Source organism: Panthera tigris, chromosome A1 (assembly GCF_018350195.1).
Source record: "Panthera tigris isolate Pti1 chromosome A1, P.tigris_Pti1_mat1.1, whole genome shotgun sequence".
Taxonomy (NCBI): domain Eukaryota; kingdom Metazoa; phylum Chordata; class Mammalia; order Carnivora; family Felidae; genus Panthera; species Panthera tigris.
In genome coordinates this window covers 19,386,337-19,400,700 of record NC_056660.1, presented here as the reverse complement: position 1 = coordinate 19,400,700, position 14,364 = coordinate 19,386,337, and the positions used below count along the sequence as shown (strand labels likewise).

Genomic DNA, 14,364 nt, shown 5'->3' with positions numbered 1-14,364 from the left:
GCTATTATAAATATGGTCAAAGAGGGGCGCCTGGGTGGCTCAGTCAGTTAAGCATCCGACTTCGGCTCAGGTCATGATCTCGCGGTCCCTGAGTTCAAGCCCCGCGTCAGGCTCTATGCTGACAGCTCAGAGCCTGGAGCCTGCTTCAGATTCTGTGTCTCCCTCTCTCTGCCCCTCCCCCATTCATGCTCTGTCTCTCTCTCTCTCTCTCAAAAATAAATGAACATTAAAAAAATTTTTTTAAATAAAGTAAATATGGTCAAAGAATTAAAGAAACCATGCCTGAAGAATTAAAGAAAAGCTTGAGAATTAGGTCTTACCAAATAGAGGATATCAATAAATAGAAATTATTTAAAAAATAAGAACCAAATAGAAATTCTACAGTTAAAAATGAAAAATAGAGGGGATCGAGAGCAATTTGATCTGGCTGAAAAATCAGTACACTTGAAAACAGATCAATTGAGATTATCCAGTCTAAGCAATAGAAAGAAAAATGAAGAAAAATGAACAGAGCTCCAGACACCTTTAGGACACCATTGAGCTAATGTACATGTAAAAGGAGTCCGAGAAGAATAAAGAAAGTGGAAAAAAGAATATTTTAAGAGATAATGGCCAAAAACTTCTGAACTTTGAAGAAAAACTATACCAAATCTGCATTTCCAAGAAGCTCAACAAATTTCTAGTATACACTCAAAGGGATCCATGCATAGACACATCATAGTCAAGCTGTCAAAAGCCAAAGACAGCGTCTCGAGAGCAGCAAGAGAAATGATTCATCACATACAAAACCCCTGACTGCAACGTGATTTTCCAGAAGCCTGCCCCTGGATACAATCCAGGTAGAATGTGAGGTAACAATCATTTGTGAGTCATCAACAGTGACACCCTATTGGTGAAGTCAAAAATGGAAGACGGAAAAGTCTTTCTCTTTCCACTCCTTTTAAAGTCCCTTACCCATTGTGGGTCTCCCTACCCTGTGAATCAGGACTAAGAGGGGCAGAGGGATCACTGCCAACAGTGTCAGGGGGTCTGTGATGTGACAATGACTGCCTGGCCTCTGAGGGCTACTGAGGACTGCCCAGTTGGGAAACAGCTAAGCAGTAAGTAACTGTTGGCTTTAGATTGGATAGTTATTTGTTCTAAGCATAGAGTTATATACAACATTTTCCTTAAAAGTAAGTTCCTGCCCTGAAGTATAATATTGAAAACTAGGCATGTTTGTTTGATTCTTGTTTTTATATCCACAGAAGGCAGTGCCTACCTCATAGGTAGCTCTTGTAGGGAATAAGTTGGATACACTGAACCCACATATCATATTACACTTTATATCTAAATACGCATGTATGTATTTGATATTATGCTTGATTTATCTCTCAAGGATAATTTAAATGGTCATGAGAAAAACTTGCAGATGAATTTTTCTCTAACATTATAATCCGGGATACCGCCCTTCATTCAGCTGTCATTTACTTAACATATATTATGTACCAGCTGTTGCACTGGATGCTGGACACAGAGCTGTGAAACAGTGTTCCTAGTGGGACAGGAGAGGCATATACTGACTCTGAATTTGGTAGAGACAGGAGTGTCAGGAGAGCTAGAGGAGGTGACTGAGTTCCAAAGAGTTAACTAGGTGAAGTGAAGTGGGGTTAGGCAAGACTATCCAAGGAGAGAGACCGACATGGCAGGAAACTGAGGAAAACTTGGCATGTTTGAGGGATTGCACGTGGCCAGAGCATAGGCATCAGGGAAGGTGGCTGAGAGATAAAGCAAAAATGGTTTGTGGGGACAGATCATGATCGTCCTGTCATGCTGGCCTAAGAAGATTGAAAATGACAGAAAATAGTAACAATTGTAATTATTCTTACTTTCTGTTTAATGAGCACTTGCTATGTGCCAGGTACTGGGCTAGACACTCGAAATGCCCAATTTACTCCCTACAAGAGCTCTGTGAGGTAGGCACCGCCTTCCGTGGATAAAACACATTCCGTCGGGAAAAGGAGTCCACAAAGAGGTGGAGAAAGAGTGGTCCGGGAAGTGGGAAGAGAGCAGGATGACCCCGTGTTATAGAAGCCAAGGGGGAGGGAGCTTCAAAAAGGACTAATGTCAAATGCTGCTAACAGGTCGGTCAGTGAGGACAAAGGACTAAACAATGCGCACGTCTCTAGGGATCTTAACAAATAGAGTTTCAGTGGAGTAAGGAGGCAAAAGGCAGATTGCTGTAGGATGGGTTGTAGATGCAATACAGAAATGGTGGATAGTGATCGTCGGCTGCTCTTTGAGAAGAGTATTCAAGGAGGAGAAGGCTAGCACACGGTAAGCAGAAAGAGCTAGGGGATTCTGTGGTCAGCTGGTTGAGGGGTCGTGTTAAGATGAGAGGGACTTGAGTGTGTTCGTGTGCTGAGAGGCCGGAAGGAGCAGAGAGGGAGATAGGAAGGCCCAGGAGTGAGGGATGGCTGAGGAAATAAAGTCACCATGGGGCTGTGAGGAGATGGGGGAGGGCCTGGCTTTGCCCAGGAGCCCGTAGGCGGGCATTAACAATGGATATGGATGCCAAGACGCTAAGCTGGAGGCTGAAGAAGTTTCAGCCTGTGGCCCTGTTTCTCCACAAATAGGAGCCCAGATCTTCTGACAAGGGACAGTCCCTGAATACTTGACTTATAATACATTTATTTCTGTCAACAAGGGTCATAAGCAGATCTCTCCTGCCGCTGCCCAAGTAGGCAGTGAGACTGGGGGAAAATCAGGGAGAGTGAACATTTAGTGCTCACTGACCTATACTTTGTAGTTTTTCCTATTCTCAAGTGACTCCATGGACTGAGCCAGTCCCCCAGAATTGGCTTCTCCATTCAGCTTTGTGGTTCTCTCTCCTCATGAATGTCGACACTGGTTCTTTGTGGAGCACAGCGCTGAAGGGAAAGCCTGCCAAGAACCACAACTGGTGTTAGACCTGCAGAAAGTGTGAGGCCATGAAAAGAGCCAGAAAATAAGAGCCTGGGAGACACTAGGCAAGGGAAATTCAGAATCAGAGAACAGTGGGGATCTCTGGTGCAAAGGAAAAAAGAATTTATTAAACTGTTTCAGTGAGTTCTCTAGTTAGTGCAAACATTGCCCAAGGAATAAGAAATAAAGCTTTAGTGTAATTTGGAAGGTGGTTACTTTTGGCATTGGAATATGTCCAGGAAACATTTCAGAAGAAAGTCAGAAGCCTGCACAGAAATGGTTTTGCTTGTTTGTTTGTTTGTTCGTTTGTTTTTGCAAACTGGAAACAGACAAGCCTCACATATAAAAATAGATTTTTGTAAGCCTTTTTTTGTTGTTTGGTGAAAAATATATTTTCTTCACTGATAACACTCAGTGTTCTTTGATTTGCTTTTTAGTGTGAGTGTTGGTGTATTTTTTTTTAGCAGGTTGTATGAGGAGAAAGGAGGTTTCCTTTAAAATTAGTGACCACATTGCTAAATGTTATCATTAAGTTATCAATAGGTCCGGGGCTTAATACAATTCTCTCTCTCTCTTTCTCTCTCTCTCTCTCTCTCTCTCTCTCACACACACACACACACACACACACACACACACACACACACTCCTTCCTAGTTAAAATATCAGCCCGATGGTGTTTCCAAGTAGTATTGCTTGACCACGTAATGCACTTCTAGCACTCACTAGAAGAATCTTACCTCATCTACTTAATTGCTTGAATGGGTTTTTAACTTCAAGCCTGAGTTTTCTCAGTTATATAATGAGGTTAATCAAGGTGCCTATCTCACAGCATGGTTGAAAGGATTACACAGGTAATGCCAGTAAAGTGCCCAGCATAAAAGGGCTAAATAAATGTGCAGGGAGTTGTTGTTACTAACATTGTAATTAGAAAGTTGATTGTTGTTGACAGCTATCCTGGGCTCTAATTGACCCTGAGGCTTTGCTTATAGAGTTTCCAAATCCAGTTCAACAAACACTTGTTGAGGGCCTGCTTTGCGTTCTCATAGCAGAAAGGAAGGAAGAAGGACGCACTTTCCCCCACCTCAAGATACCAACAGTTACATAAATAAGACAACCATAATACAACCTAGAAAATCAAATTTCCAAAATTCAACGAAATTCAGTTCAAGTCAACCAACATTTCTATCAATTACCTCCTATGCCCACAGCTTCATCTTAGATGCTGGGTTACAGGGATGGCACGTCCACACCTAATTATCAGCCGAGCATGACAAGCAAACAACAGGAGTGAGTGAGGGGGTGGTGATGAACTTTGTCTGGAAGGTCCAAGTAGCTTTCAGAGGGGGCGATGTGGAGAGGAATTCAAGCCACACTGAGAAGGAAAGGTAATCAGTAGAGGACACAGCGTGTTCCTTGGCTTGGAAGCTTGAAACTGCAGGTCTTGTCCAGAGAACTGGATGTGGCCCATTATTACTGAAACTTAGCTTTGGAGATGGTAGGAAGGTCAAGGGAGTGACAAGCAGGAGTTAGGTTACAGAGGACCTTACTAGGCATTTGGATTTGGGCTGTGGAGTCTTCGGAGTTTTGCGAGCAGGTGTGATACGTGTTTTAGAAACATCCCTGGGGCAGGGCCCCTGGGTGGCTAAGTCAGTTAAGCATCCAACTCCTGATTTTGGCTCAGGTCATGATCTCACGACTGGTGGATTTGAGCCCCGTGTCCGGCTCTGTGCTGACAGTGCAGAGCCTGCTTGGGATTCTTTCTCTCTCCCTCTCTTTCTGCCCCTCCCCCTCTTGAGCATTCGCCTTCTCTCTCTCTCTCTCTCAAAATATAAATAAAGAAACTTAGAAACACCCCTGAGGCTACAGTAGGGGTGGATGGGAGGGTAAGGTCAATACCAGAGAGACTGGTGAGACTGTCACAGGGGTCCTGGTGCAAAGCAGCCGTGGTCAATGACATGAATCTGAGGGCATGGTTCCAAGAAATGTTAACAGTCATAACTGGGGGGGTTGATGATTGATTCAAAGTCTGGTGAGGAAAAGGAAGGAGTCAGGGATGAGCTCCAGGTTTCTGGCTTGTGTGGCTGCGTGGACATGGTGATGCCACCGTCTATCCCTTCACCACACACACACACACACACACACACACACACTCCACCTAGGTGTCCTTCCTTCTCCCCTACTCCCTGATCCCGAGTCTGAAAGTGGAAAAACAAGAAGAAAGCCCAGAGGGACTTCCCAAAGGGAAGTCATGTTGCTCCATTATGTGGTGCTTAGCAAGGCCCACAGAGTGAGGCCAGACCCTGGCAGCTCCTTCCGGAAAGCTCAAAATGGAAATTAATGCCCTCACCAGGTACATGCACCCTTTGTCTTCCCTGCCTCTGACCATTCTCCTGTGTCCAGCCCTTTTTCTCATCGCTTGACCCACCTTTGTACTTACTGTAGTCTGGAGGGTGCTGATATCTGATACCTCAGATATATGGCAATGTTCTCTCTCTCTGTCTCTCCTCCCTTTATTTCTTTTCTTTTCTTTTCTTTCCTTTCTTCTTTCCTTCCTTCCTCACTTCCCTTTCTTCTTTTTGTCTTTCCTTTCTTTCTCCCTAGCTTATATTTTATTGTAAAATATAATACATTTATCGGAGTACTTGAAATATATATCTACAGCTTAACATATTTTTATAATGAACACACCTACAACCACTACCCCAGTAAAGAAATAGAATACTGCTAGCTCCTCAGGAGCCCTCCTCATGTCCTCACCTAATCACCACCACCACTTCCCTATCCCATCCTCCCCTCTCAAGCAACCACTATCTCGACTTATGGGTCTCACTTCTTTGCTATGCTTTTTTGTGTTATCACCTAAGTATATAAACAACAGAGTTTAGTTTTTCCTGTTTGGGAACTTTATTCTTTGAAATTCTTTGATCCTGCATTTCTCTCTCTCTCTCTCTCTCTCTCTCTCTCTCTCTCTCGCTTTATATGTTTGTTTATTGAAGAGAGAGAGAGCAGGGGAGGGGCATATAGAGAGAGAGAGGGAGAGAAAAAATCTCAAGCAGCCTCCCCTCTGTCAGTGCAGAGCCTGATGTGGGGCTCAATCCCACGATCCATGAAATCATGATCTGAGCCAAAACCAAGTCAGACACTTAACCGACTGAGCCACCCAGGTGCCCCAATCCTGCTTCTTTCTTTAAAAATTATGTTTATACTATTCATCCACATTGTTGTACATAGCTGTGCTGTCCATTGCATGAATATACTACCATTTTTAAATTCCATTCTATTGTGATGGCCATTGGATTGTTGCAGTTGAGCGTTTATGAACAAGTCTCCTCAGACATTCTTGTACATGTCTCCTGGTCACAATTCATAAGATTCCTCAGGGTACATACCTGAAGTGGAGCTACTGAGTCATATAGTCTCTTCCCTATTGTTGAGTATTACTTGATATTGTGAGAGCTCCTCTTATTTGTATCCTTGCTAACATTTGGCATTGTCTCTTACCTTACTGTTTTAAGTCTCTGTTCCCCAAATAGACTCTTCTACTAAAATAGTACCCCCTAGGCCAGTGGGTCTCACCCTCTGCTTTTCAGGTGGCCTTAACAGAACACTCACACCTGTGGCACCCTGCTGCGAGCATGGCCGTGAGAAGGTTATGAGCGATCCCCAAGTGAGAATGCCGAAACTTCAAATGAATTCTCATTGGTTTAACAAAAGCAAAGCATTGAGGGGCTGCAGTACTTTATTATTTAAAAGTAAAAGAAAACTGTGACACACCCCTTGAAGTGATCGTGTCACACTTGTGTGTTCTGATATCCTAGTTGAGCATCCCTGTCCTTGTTGGCTGAGATTCTATGACTTCAGTGGCTTTGACTTTGAATGTATTGACTCCCTCTTTAGCCCAAAGCTATAACCAGCCAGCACGTTTCTCTACCAAATCTCATCTCTCACAAACACATGCGATGGGTCAAAGAGAGAAATGGTTAAATTTTCCTAAATCGGATAATACAGACCCAAGGGCTCGTTCTCTGGCATGTAATACTCATGAACTTGTTTTCTGTACTGCCCCTGCAGGGTTTGACCAGCTGACCTGGACTTGGCCAACAGTCCTGTCCTCCATCATGGCCACCCCACCATTCTGGCTAACTAAGAAGATGTTTCCCTTCAAAGTGAGCAAATGGATGGGGCTTGCTTGCTTTCGGTCAATGGTGGGATCTTCACCCAACATACGCCAGAAGAAACTAATCTGCAAGTTGCAGGAAGATAAGGCTTTTCGGGAAGAGATGAAAATTTTTCTTGAGAAAATAGAAGACTTCAGAGAAAAGATGTGGAATTTCCGAGGCAAGATCCATGCTTTCCGGGGTCAGATCTTGGGCTTTTGGGAAGAGGAGAGACCTTTCTGGGAAGTAGAGAAGACCTTCTGGAAAGAGGAAAAAGCCTTCTGGGAAATGGAAAAATCTTTCCGGGAAGAAGAAAAAACCTTTTGGAAAAAGTACCGTACCTTTTGGAAGGAGGATAAGGCCTTTTGGAAAGAGGACAATGCCTTATGGGAAAGAGACCGGAACCTTTTTCAGGAGGACAAGGCCCTGTGGGAGGAAGAGAAAGCCCTGTGGGTGGAGGAAAGAGCTCTTCTTGAGGAGGAAAAGTCCCTGTGGGAGGATAAAAAGTCCCTCTGGGAGGAAGAGAATGCCCTCTGGGAAGAGGAGAAAGCATTCTGGGTAGAAGGTGGTGGCCATATTGCTGAGGAGCAGATACCTGAAGACAGGCACCACAACATCAATGGAGGGCCCCAATCACTGGCCCTCTTCCGAGGCAGAGCGTGAGAACAGGACATGAAGGGACATGGGGTCCAGACTCTGTTGGATAGGGATTCAAGTCCAGGGTGACCCAACGTGCTGGAGAAAATAGGCACTTGTTTGTCTCCTTGCTTCAAAAGACCTAATAAAGTCCTGAGAAGAGGTTTGGGAAAACAACTTCTTCAATAAGGCCTGCTTCATTTTTTTTCCCCCACTTTTGTGATTATCCAAGGCCATATTTCCACCTTCCAGGCTGTACTGCTATCTGTATAGAACTTGGTTCTGGGCACTTCACCATGAGCCCACCATGTGTGAGTGTTTGTGAATAGAGACCCTACAGCTCTCTTTAAAAGTCAGAATGGGAGAGAAGAGAGGCTGAGACAACTCCAGTTAGAGACACATAGGGACAGAGAGCAGCTGAGTCACCTATGCCTCTGGTGTGCTGGGGGACAATCATTCTTTTCCACTCTGAGCAGGCTTAGAGGCCTGGAGCAGGCTGACAGCTTTTCAGAGAAGGCCACAGTGCCTTCATTGTGCTTCATTGTCCCTGCAGACCTTTTAGAACACACAGGCTGAATTCCCTAATGGTCCTGTCACTTGTGGTTCCCGATGCCCAGCAAACTTCTCAATTCCAGTTCTCTGTAGCCTGAGAAAGGGGCGGGGCATAAGGCGAGGGCTCTAGAGCAAGGCCCTTCCCTGCCGGTGAAGTCAAAGTGTTCCACATAGGACAGTCTCCCTGCCACATGTGTTCCCATTCACACAGGCCTCACTACAGGATCAATTCCTTCCTTCGAATCTCTCTCCTTCATTCAAAATTAAAATGCCCCAAGGAGGTAATACACTCAATGAATGTACACGCATGTGGTCAGCAACTTACACACCCAGCTTTTCCTCTGGGATTAGATGGTCTCTGTGGGCATTGGTATGGAAACGAACAGAAGGTGGAAGTGGAGACATGTAAAGGCAAACACCTGCCTCCCCCCTTTCTGAGGCCTGGCCCTCATCTTTTTTTTAATTTTTTTTTAATTTTTTTTTTTTTTAATTTTTTTTTTTTTTTTTAACATTTTTTATTTATTTTTGGGACAGAGAGAGACAGAGCATGAACGGGGGAGGGGCAGAGAGAGAGGGAGACACAGAATCGGAAACAGGCTCCAGGCTCCGAGCCATCCGCCCAGAGCCTGACGCGGGGCTCGAACTCACAGACCGCGAGATCGTGACCCGGCTGAAGTCGGACGCTTAACCGACTGCGCCACCCAGGCGCCCCCTGGCCCTCATCTTTATTAATGCCTCTACTTACCTAGCCTTTGCACATCCCTTCCTGCTTGACAGGCACTTTCACACTCACCAACTCATGTAGCCAGCACCACAACTCTGTGGGTGGACAAGGAAGGTACATAAACCCATTGTACAGACGTGGAAACAGAGACCTAGAGAAGCAAAGTGACTGCACATGGCCAGGCAGGTAGCAAACGGAAGGACCAGGATTAGAACTCACACCATCTGCCTCTTGGTCCTGTTCCTTTTCTAATGACAGCCCTAGATCATGGAACGCAGCTTTAGAGTAGGTCAGCCAATAATGGCATTGGGGCTTGGGTGAGGCTTGCAGCACTTTGGAATTTCACCAGGGTTTGGGGCAGCAGTGAAGAGATAGGGAGAGGAGAGGATGGGGGCCCCTAGGTGTACCGAGCAAACGTTCCTGGTAATAGGAGAATGGGCTCACTCCAGGAACAGCCAGGCCTCGGTGGCTCTGTATCACTCTGGGAAAGTTTGGGGTGTCTGGCAAGGTGTCTGATTCTCAGGAGTCAGGGCCAGCCTTCTGACTCAAGAAGACCTGTCCAGTGGATGGTGTGCAGAATGGTGGGAACCCCAGTGCAGCAAGAGCTGCCGATTCAGGGATCCCCGGTATTCTGCTGCAAACAAAAGTAAAGAGAATTGTTAATCTCAAGGCCAAAGACACATAAATCTGGTGGAGGCAGGAGCTGGGGTGTGGTAAATAGACCCCCCCCCCTCTTTTAACAGCATTCCATAGAAACAATTTAAGAGACAGGTGCCAACTGAAGAGAACTTGAGGGGCAGCCCAGAGAGGACAGGTGTGTCCCTCTGTGAGTCTATCCTTCCTCCAGCAAACAGCTGTGAACTTGCACTGTCCCGGGCTCTGTTTCTTAGGTCTAGGCGGGGAGACAAGCAGGTAAAGAGTCCAGTGCATCCCAAGGTGATGAGACCCGTGAGAGATCTCAGGAGTGCTCCTTTGATGCCTTGTAGCTGACTCTGGCATTGGGGAGTGAGTGGATGGAATCTAGAAAGGTTTTCTGGCAGAGGCGATGACTGGGTGAATCCTAACAGTCCAGTGGGAATTAGCTAGGGGAGGGAGCCTGAGAGGTTGGAAGGCATTCCAAGCAGAAGGAACAGCATAGGCACAAGAGAACATGTCACCATTTGAGGAACTGCAAAGATGGGAGATATGCAGAACCGTGGATTGGACAAGAAGGCAGAAAACTGATGGCATAAGGTCTTGTGGGCAATAGGGAGCCACTGAAGAATTTTAAGGAAGGAAGGAATGAGATTTAAATTTTAGAAATGACATCTGACTACTCAAAGTGTGGTCTGTGCACCAGGAACACTGGCCTCACCTGGGACTTTGTTGGAAATGCAGAATCTCAGGCCCCAACCTATTGCATCAGGCTTTGCATTTTAACAAGGTCCCTGGGTGATTTGCAGGGCCTTTAACATTGGAGGCACACATCTGTAGAAGTGACACTGGTGTCAGTGAGGTGTGGGTGAAGAGGAGCTGGCAGCTTGTGAAGGAGCTTGGGGAGGTCGATCAGAGTCACCTAGCTGGGGATGGGCTGGATTTCATCAGTGTGGGAGAGGCCAGTGTCAAGGATGATGTGAAAAAGGGGATGGCTGTGCCCATCACTGGGAGGAGGGCAAGGGAGAGCAGGATGGGGTGTATTCAGGTTGAGGGGAGATGAAGAGTGTAGTCTGAGACGTGGCAGAACCCCTTTATCTGCCACGTGGGGCAAGTTCTCCAAGCCTGGTCAGCACTTGGGTGAACTCAACCCTTCTCGCTTGTCACCCAACAAAAAGTTGTGCAGCCAACAGCCCTTTGTCACATAAAGGGTTGATTCGTCAGTTATTTCGTCATCTGTTTATTCATTCACCCACCACTGTGCCTTGCCAGCTCTGGGCTATGTCTGGGAGTGTACACGAAGCTCGCAGCCCGGAGGGGAGGACAATCATCAAATAATCACAATGTAATTATTTGTAAAATTTGGACCAATACCAGGAAGGAGGAGGGTAGGCAGGACTGCCTCTCTGAGAGCACCCCAACAGTGCACCCCACTTGAGTGTGTTAAACACAGAGGAAGATCTGTAGAGATATGAAACAAAAGCCAAGATTTAGACAAAAGAAAACAGAAGGTTAAGTGAGCTGTGTAGGCTAATAACTGGGAATCACTGGGCCCTCACATAGACTCACAGAAAGGATGCAGATAATGTCCGTGAAAGCGGCTTCTAACTTCTGAGTTATTTTTACTAGTGTTATCCCACATGCAGATAGACTTCTTCACAGTCAGAACAGCAGTGAAAGCTGGTTTCCTCTTTAAGATGGCACCACAATGGCATCGCTGAGCTCCTGAGGGTTCTCCTGGGTGTTCCATGACCTAAGGCACGGGCAGACATCTCGAAGCAGCTCGCCTCTCCTTTGACCCTCTGGCAGGGAACATATCATCTAGGCCATCTCGGGGTCCCGCTCGTCCAGCTGGGAGAGCCGAAGTCATCTTTATTCCAGAATCATGTTGCAGACACTGGAAGGTCCAGGAGTGCTGGAGACAGGTTCTATTGCCGTAACTAGTACCTTGCCATTGAACTCACTCTGAGGAATTGTCGTCTTCCCTCCAAGCCTGAACCCACCCAGAAGCTCTTCCCTAAACCTGCCAGAAGGGGAACGATAGTGTTTTTGAAGTGCAGTGGGTTTCTCAGGGAAAGGTGATCTGTTCATGGGGGCTGTCATTACATCTTTAGGCCGTGGGCCACACACATCAGACTCACCTAGGATTGCTTGCTAAAATGACAATTCCTGGGCTCCACCCCGGAGTGGATCACAATTTCTGGGGGCCAGGCCTTAAAACTTGTATTTTAAAACATGTTTTCTAGATGATTCTCATGCAAGCTAAATTCTAGAAAAACATTTGTGTGTAGTTAAAAAAAAAAAAAAAAAGTTCTGGGATAGAAATCAAAGGCCCCGATTCTATTTCCAGTTCTGCTGCTCATGGCTAAGAGCTTGAGGCTCAGGTTGAGCCTCTGTTTCTTCAGCTACAGAAGTAGTGGACTTTCTTTTTTTTTTTTTTTTAACTTTTTATTTATTTTTGAGACACAGAGAGACAGAGCATGAGCAGGGGAGGGGCGGAGAGAGGGAGACACAGAATCCGAAGCAGGCTCCAGGCTCTAAGCTGTCAGCACAGAGCCCAACACAGGGCTCGAACTCACAGACTGTGAGATCATGACCTGAGCCAAAGTCGGACGCTTAACCAACTGAGCCACCCGGGCGCCCCAGAAGTAGCAGACTTTCTAACCGCAGAAGTCCCTGTCGGCAAGTGTTAGAAACTTGGTTTGAGGCCCAGGCTCCTCCTGAGAAGTTAGGATGGGAAAGAACAGTTCAGCGTCCTGTGCCTTTCCTCTGCAGCCCAGGCATAGATCACCTGCGTAGGGGCACGTGGCCCAGACCAGCGCATCCAGCTTCTGTTTGCTGGACACGTATGAAGAAGGGAGACCACACATCAAAGAGGTGGCACCTGGGGTGACCCAAGGAAGTCCTTGCTAACTTCTCTGTCCTCTTTGCATAAGCCTGGATACTGTCCCCATAGTCTAGACCCACCTCCGGGGAGGTGGGCAGAGCTACACAAAATGCAAAGTGATACAAACTTTGAGTAAGGAAAAAAAAAATGTCCAGCTGGTAAAAATTTACTGTGGAGCACAGGCCAATGGCACATTGAGAAAAAATGCTCCAGTTAACCTGGAATTTGCTAGACTCTTCTCAGCATATCTATGTGTTTCTTAAAAGCTAGTGGGTGCCCTAAAGGCTGAATAGCATTTTCTGTTCTTCAAAAACCATACAGCGTGACAGGTCTAATTCTCCTCTTTGGCACTTATGATGTAGTTTCTCATTTAACTCAGACCCAGAAGAACAAAGGGACATGCATACCTCATTACTGTTAATAGTCACAAAAGTAGCGGGACCTGACCTAGCTTAGGGCTCAGACGGGCAGTCCCTACCCCTACCCCTACCCCTGTTCCGGTGTTGGTGCCAGCTTCTTCACTTAGCAGAGGGCAGCTGTATGAATTTCCTGGAGCTGCTCTAACAAATAACCACAAACAGGGAGTCATAAGCAACTGAAATTTATCATCTCACAGTTCTGGAGATCAGAAGTCTGAAATCAAAGTGCTGGCAGGGGAGGTTCCTGAAGGCTCGGAGGCTCTGAGAACCCATCCCATGACTCTACAGGCTTCTGGTGGCTGCTGGCAGTCTTTAGCATTCCTTGGCACATAAATGCATCACTCCTATCTCTGCCCCCATCTTCATATGGGCTTCTTTTTATTTTTTACCTTTAAATGTTTATTTAATTTTGAGAGAGAGACAGTGTGAGTGAGGGAGGGACAGACAGAGAGAGGTAGACACAGAATCTGAAGCAGGCTCCAGGCTCTGAGCTGTCAGCATAGAGCCCAACGCAGGGCTCGAACTCTCGAACCCGCAAGATCATGACCTGAGCCGAAGTCGGATGCTTAACTGAATGAGTCACCCAGGTGCCCCCACATTGCCTTCTTTGTGCGTCTCTATTTCTCAAATCCACCTTTCTCTTACGGGGACACCAGTCACTGGATTGAAAGCTCGCCCTAAACCCAGGATGACCTCATCTCAAGATCCTTAATTACAAAGATCTTATCTCTAAGTAAATTTGCATTTACAAGTACCTGGGGTTAGGACTTTTAGGGGGACACAATTCAACCCACTACAGTGGCTTTAAAAAGTCTTTGAACCCTCTGAGTCTCAGTTTCTGCATATGTAAGATGGGAATGATAATGGTAACACCCACAGAATAAGATGGGTTTTGTCAACAGTTTCTGACAAATTTCCTATTGATCTGTGCATATGTGGTGAGGTTCAAAAGAGAAAATACATGTAAAAATCCCTAGCACATTGTACATCATTCAATAAATTCTAGATTCCTCCACTTCCTTTTGCTTTCTAGCTGCTTTGGATGGTTTATTTCTTGGTCCAGTCTGTCAGACTTAGTGAATTCCTAGCCTTATGTTTATCTCTCTTAAAACGTTTCAACAGGTGTGGCCACATGGATATACTTTAATAGACATTATCAAACAGATAGTATTTGACCTTTGGACCACATCAGAAAAAAAAAAATAATCACAATGACCTCTCAGGACACATCCTGGTGTGGGTGAATGTTCTTCCATCAAAGGAATGTTCCAGAAGCATCTGCAATGAAGCTAGCTAGCCCTGTGACTGACGTGACAAATGACTTGAGATACTTGAATGGGGTCTAAGAGGGGCCTGCCTTGAACTCTTCTCTCACAAAGGGAGAGACCAAGTGTAGATTTTTATTTTTTTAAG

At 45.8% G+C, this 14,364-nt stretch overlaps 1 protein-coding gene across 1 annotated transcript; it reads left to right on the top strand.

Annotated features, from left to right (window-relative positions):
* Nucleotides 1-883: 883 nt before the first annotated feature.
* CCDC70 (coiled-coil domain containing 70) lies at nucleotides 884-7,913 on the top strand. Its single transcript, XM_007097703.2, has 2 exons — nucleotides 884-1,100; nucleotides 7,015-7,913. Exons 1-2 carry the CDS (start codon nucleotides 1,043-1,045, stop codon nucleotides 7,761-7,763), a joined length of 807 nt encoding a protein of 268 aa, XP_007097765.1. The 5' UTR covers nucleotides 884-1,042; the 3' UTR covers nucleotides 7,764-7,913.
* The last annotated feature ends 6,451 nt before the right edge of the window (nucleotides 7,914-14,364 follow it).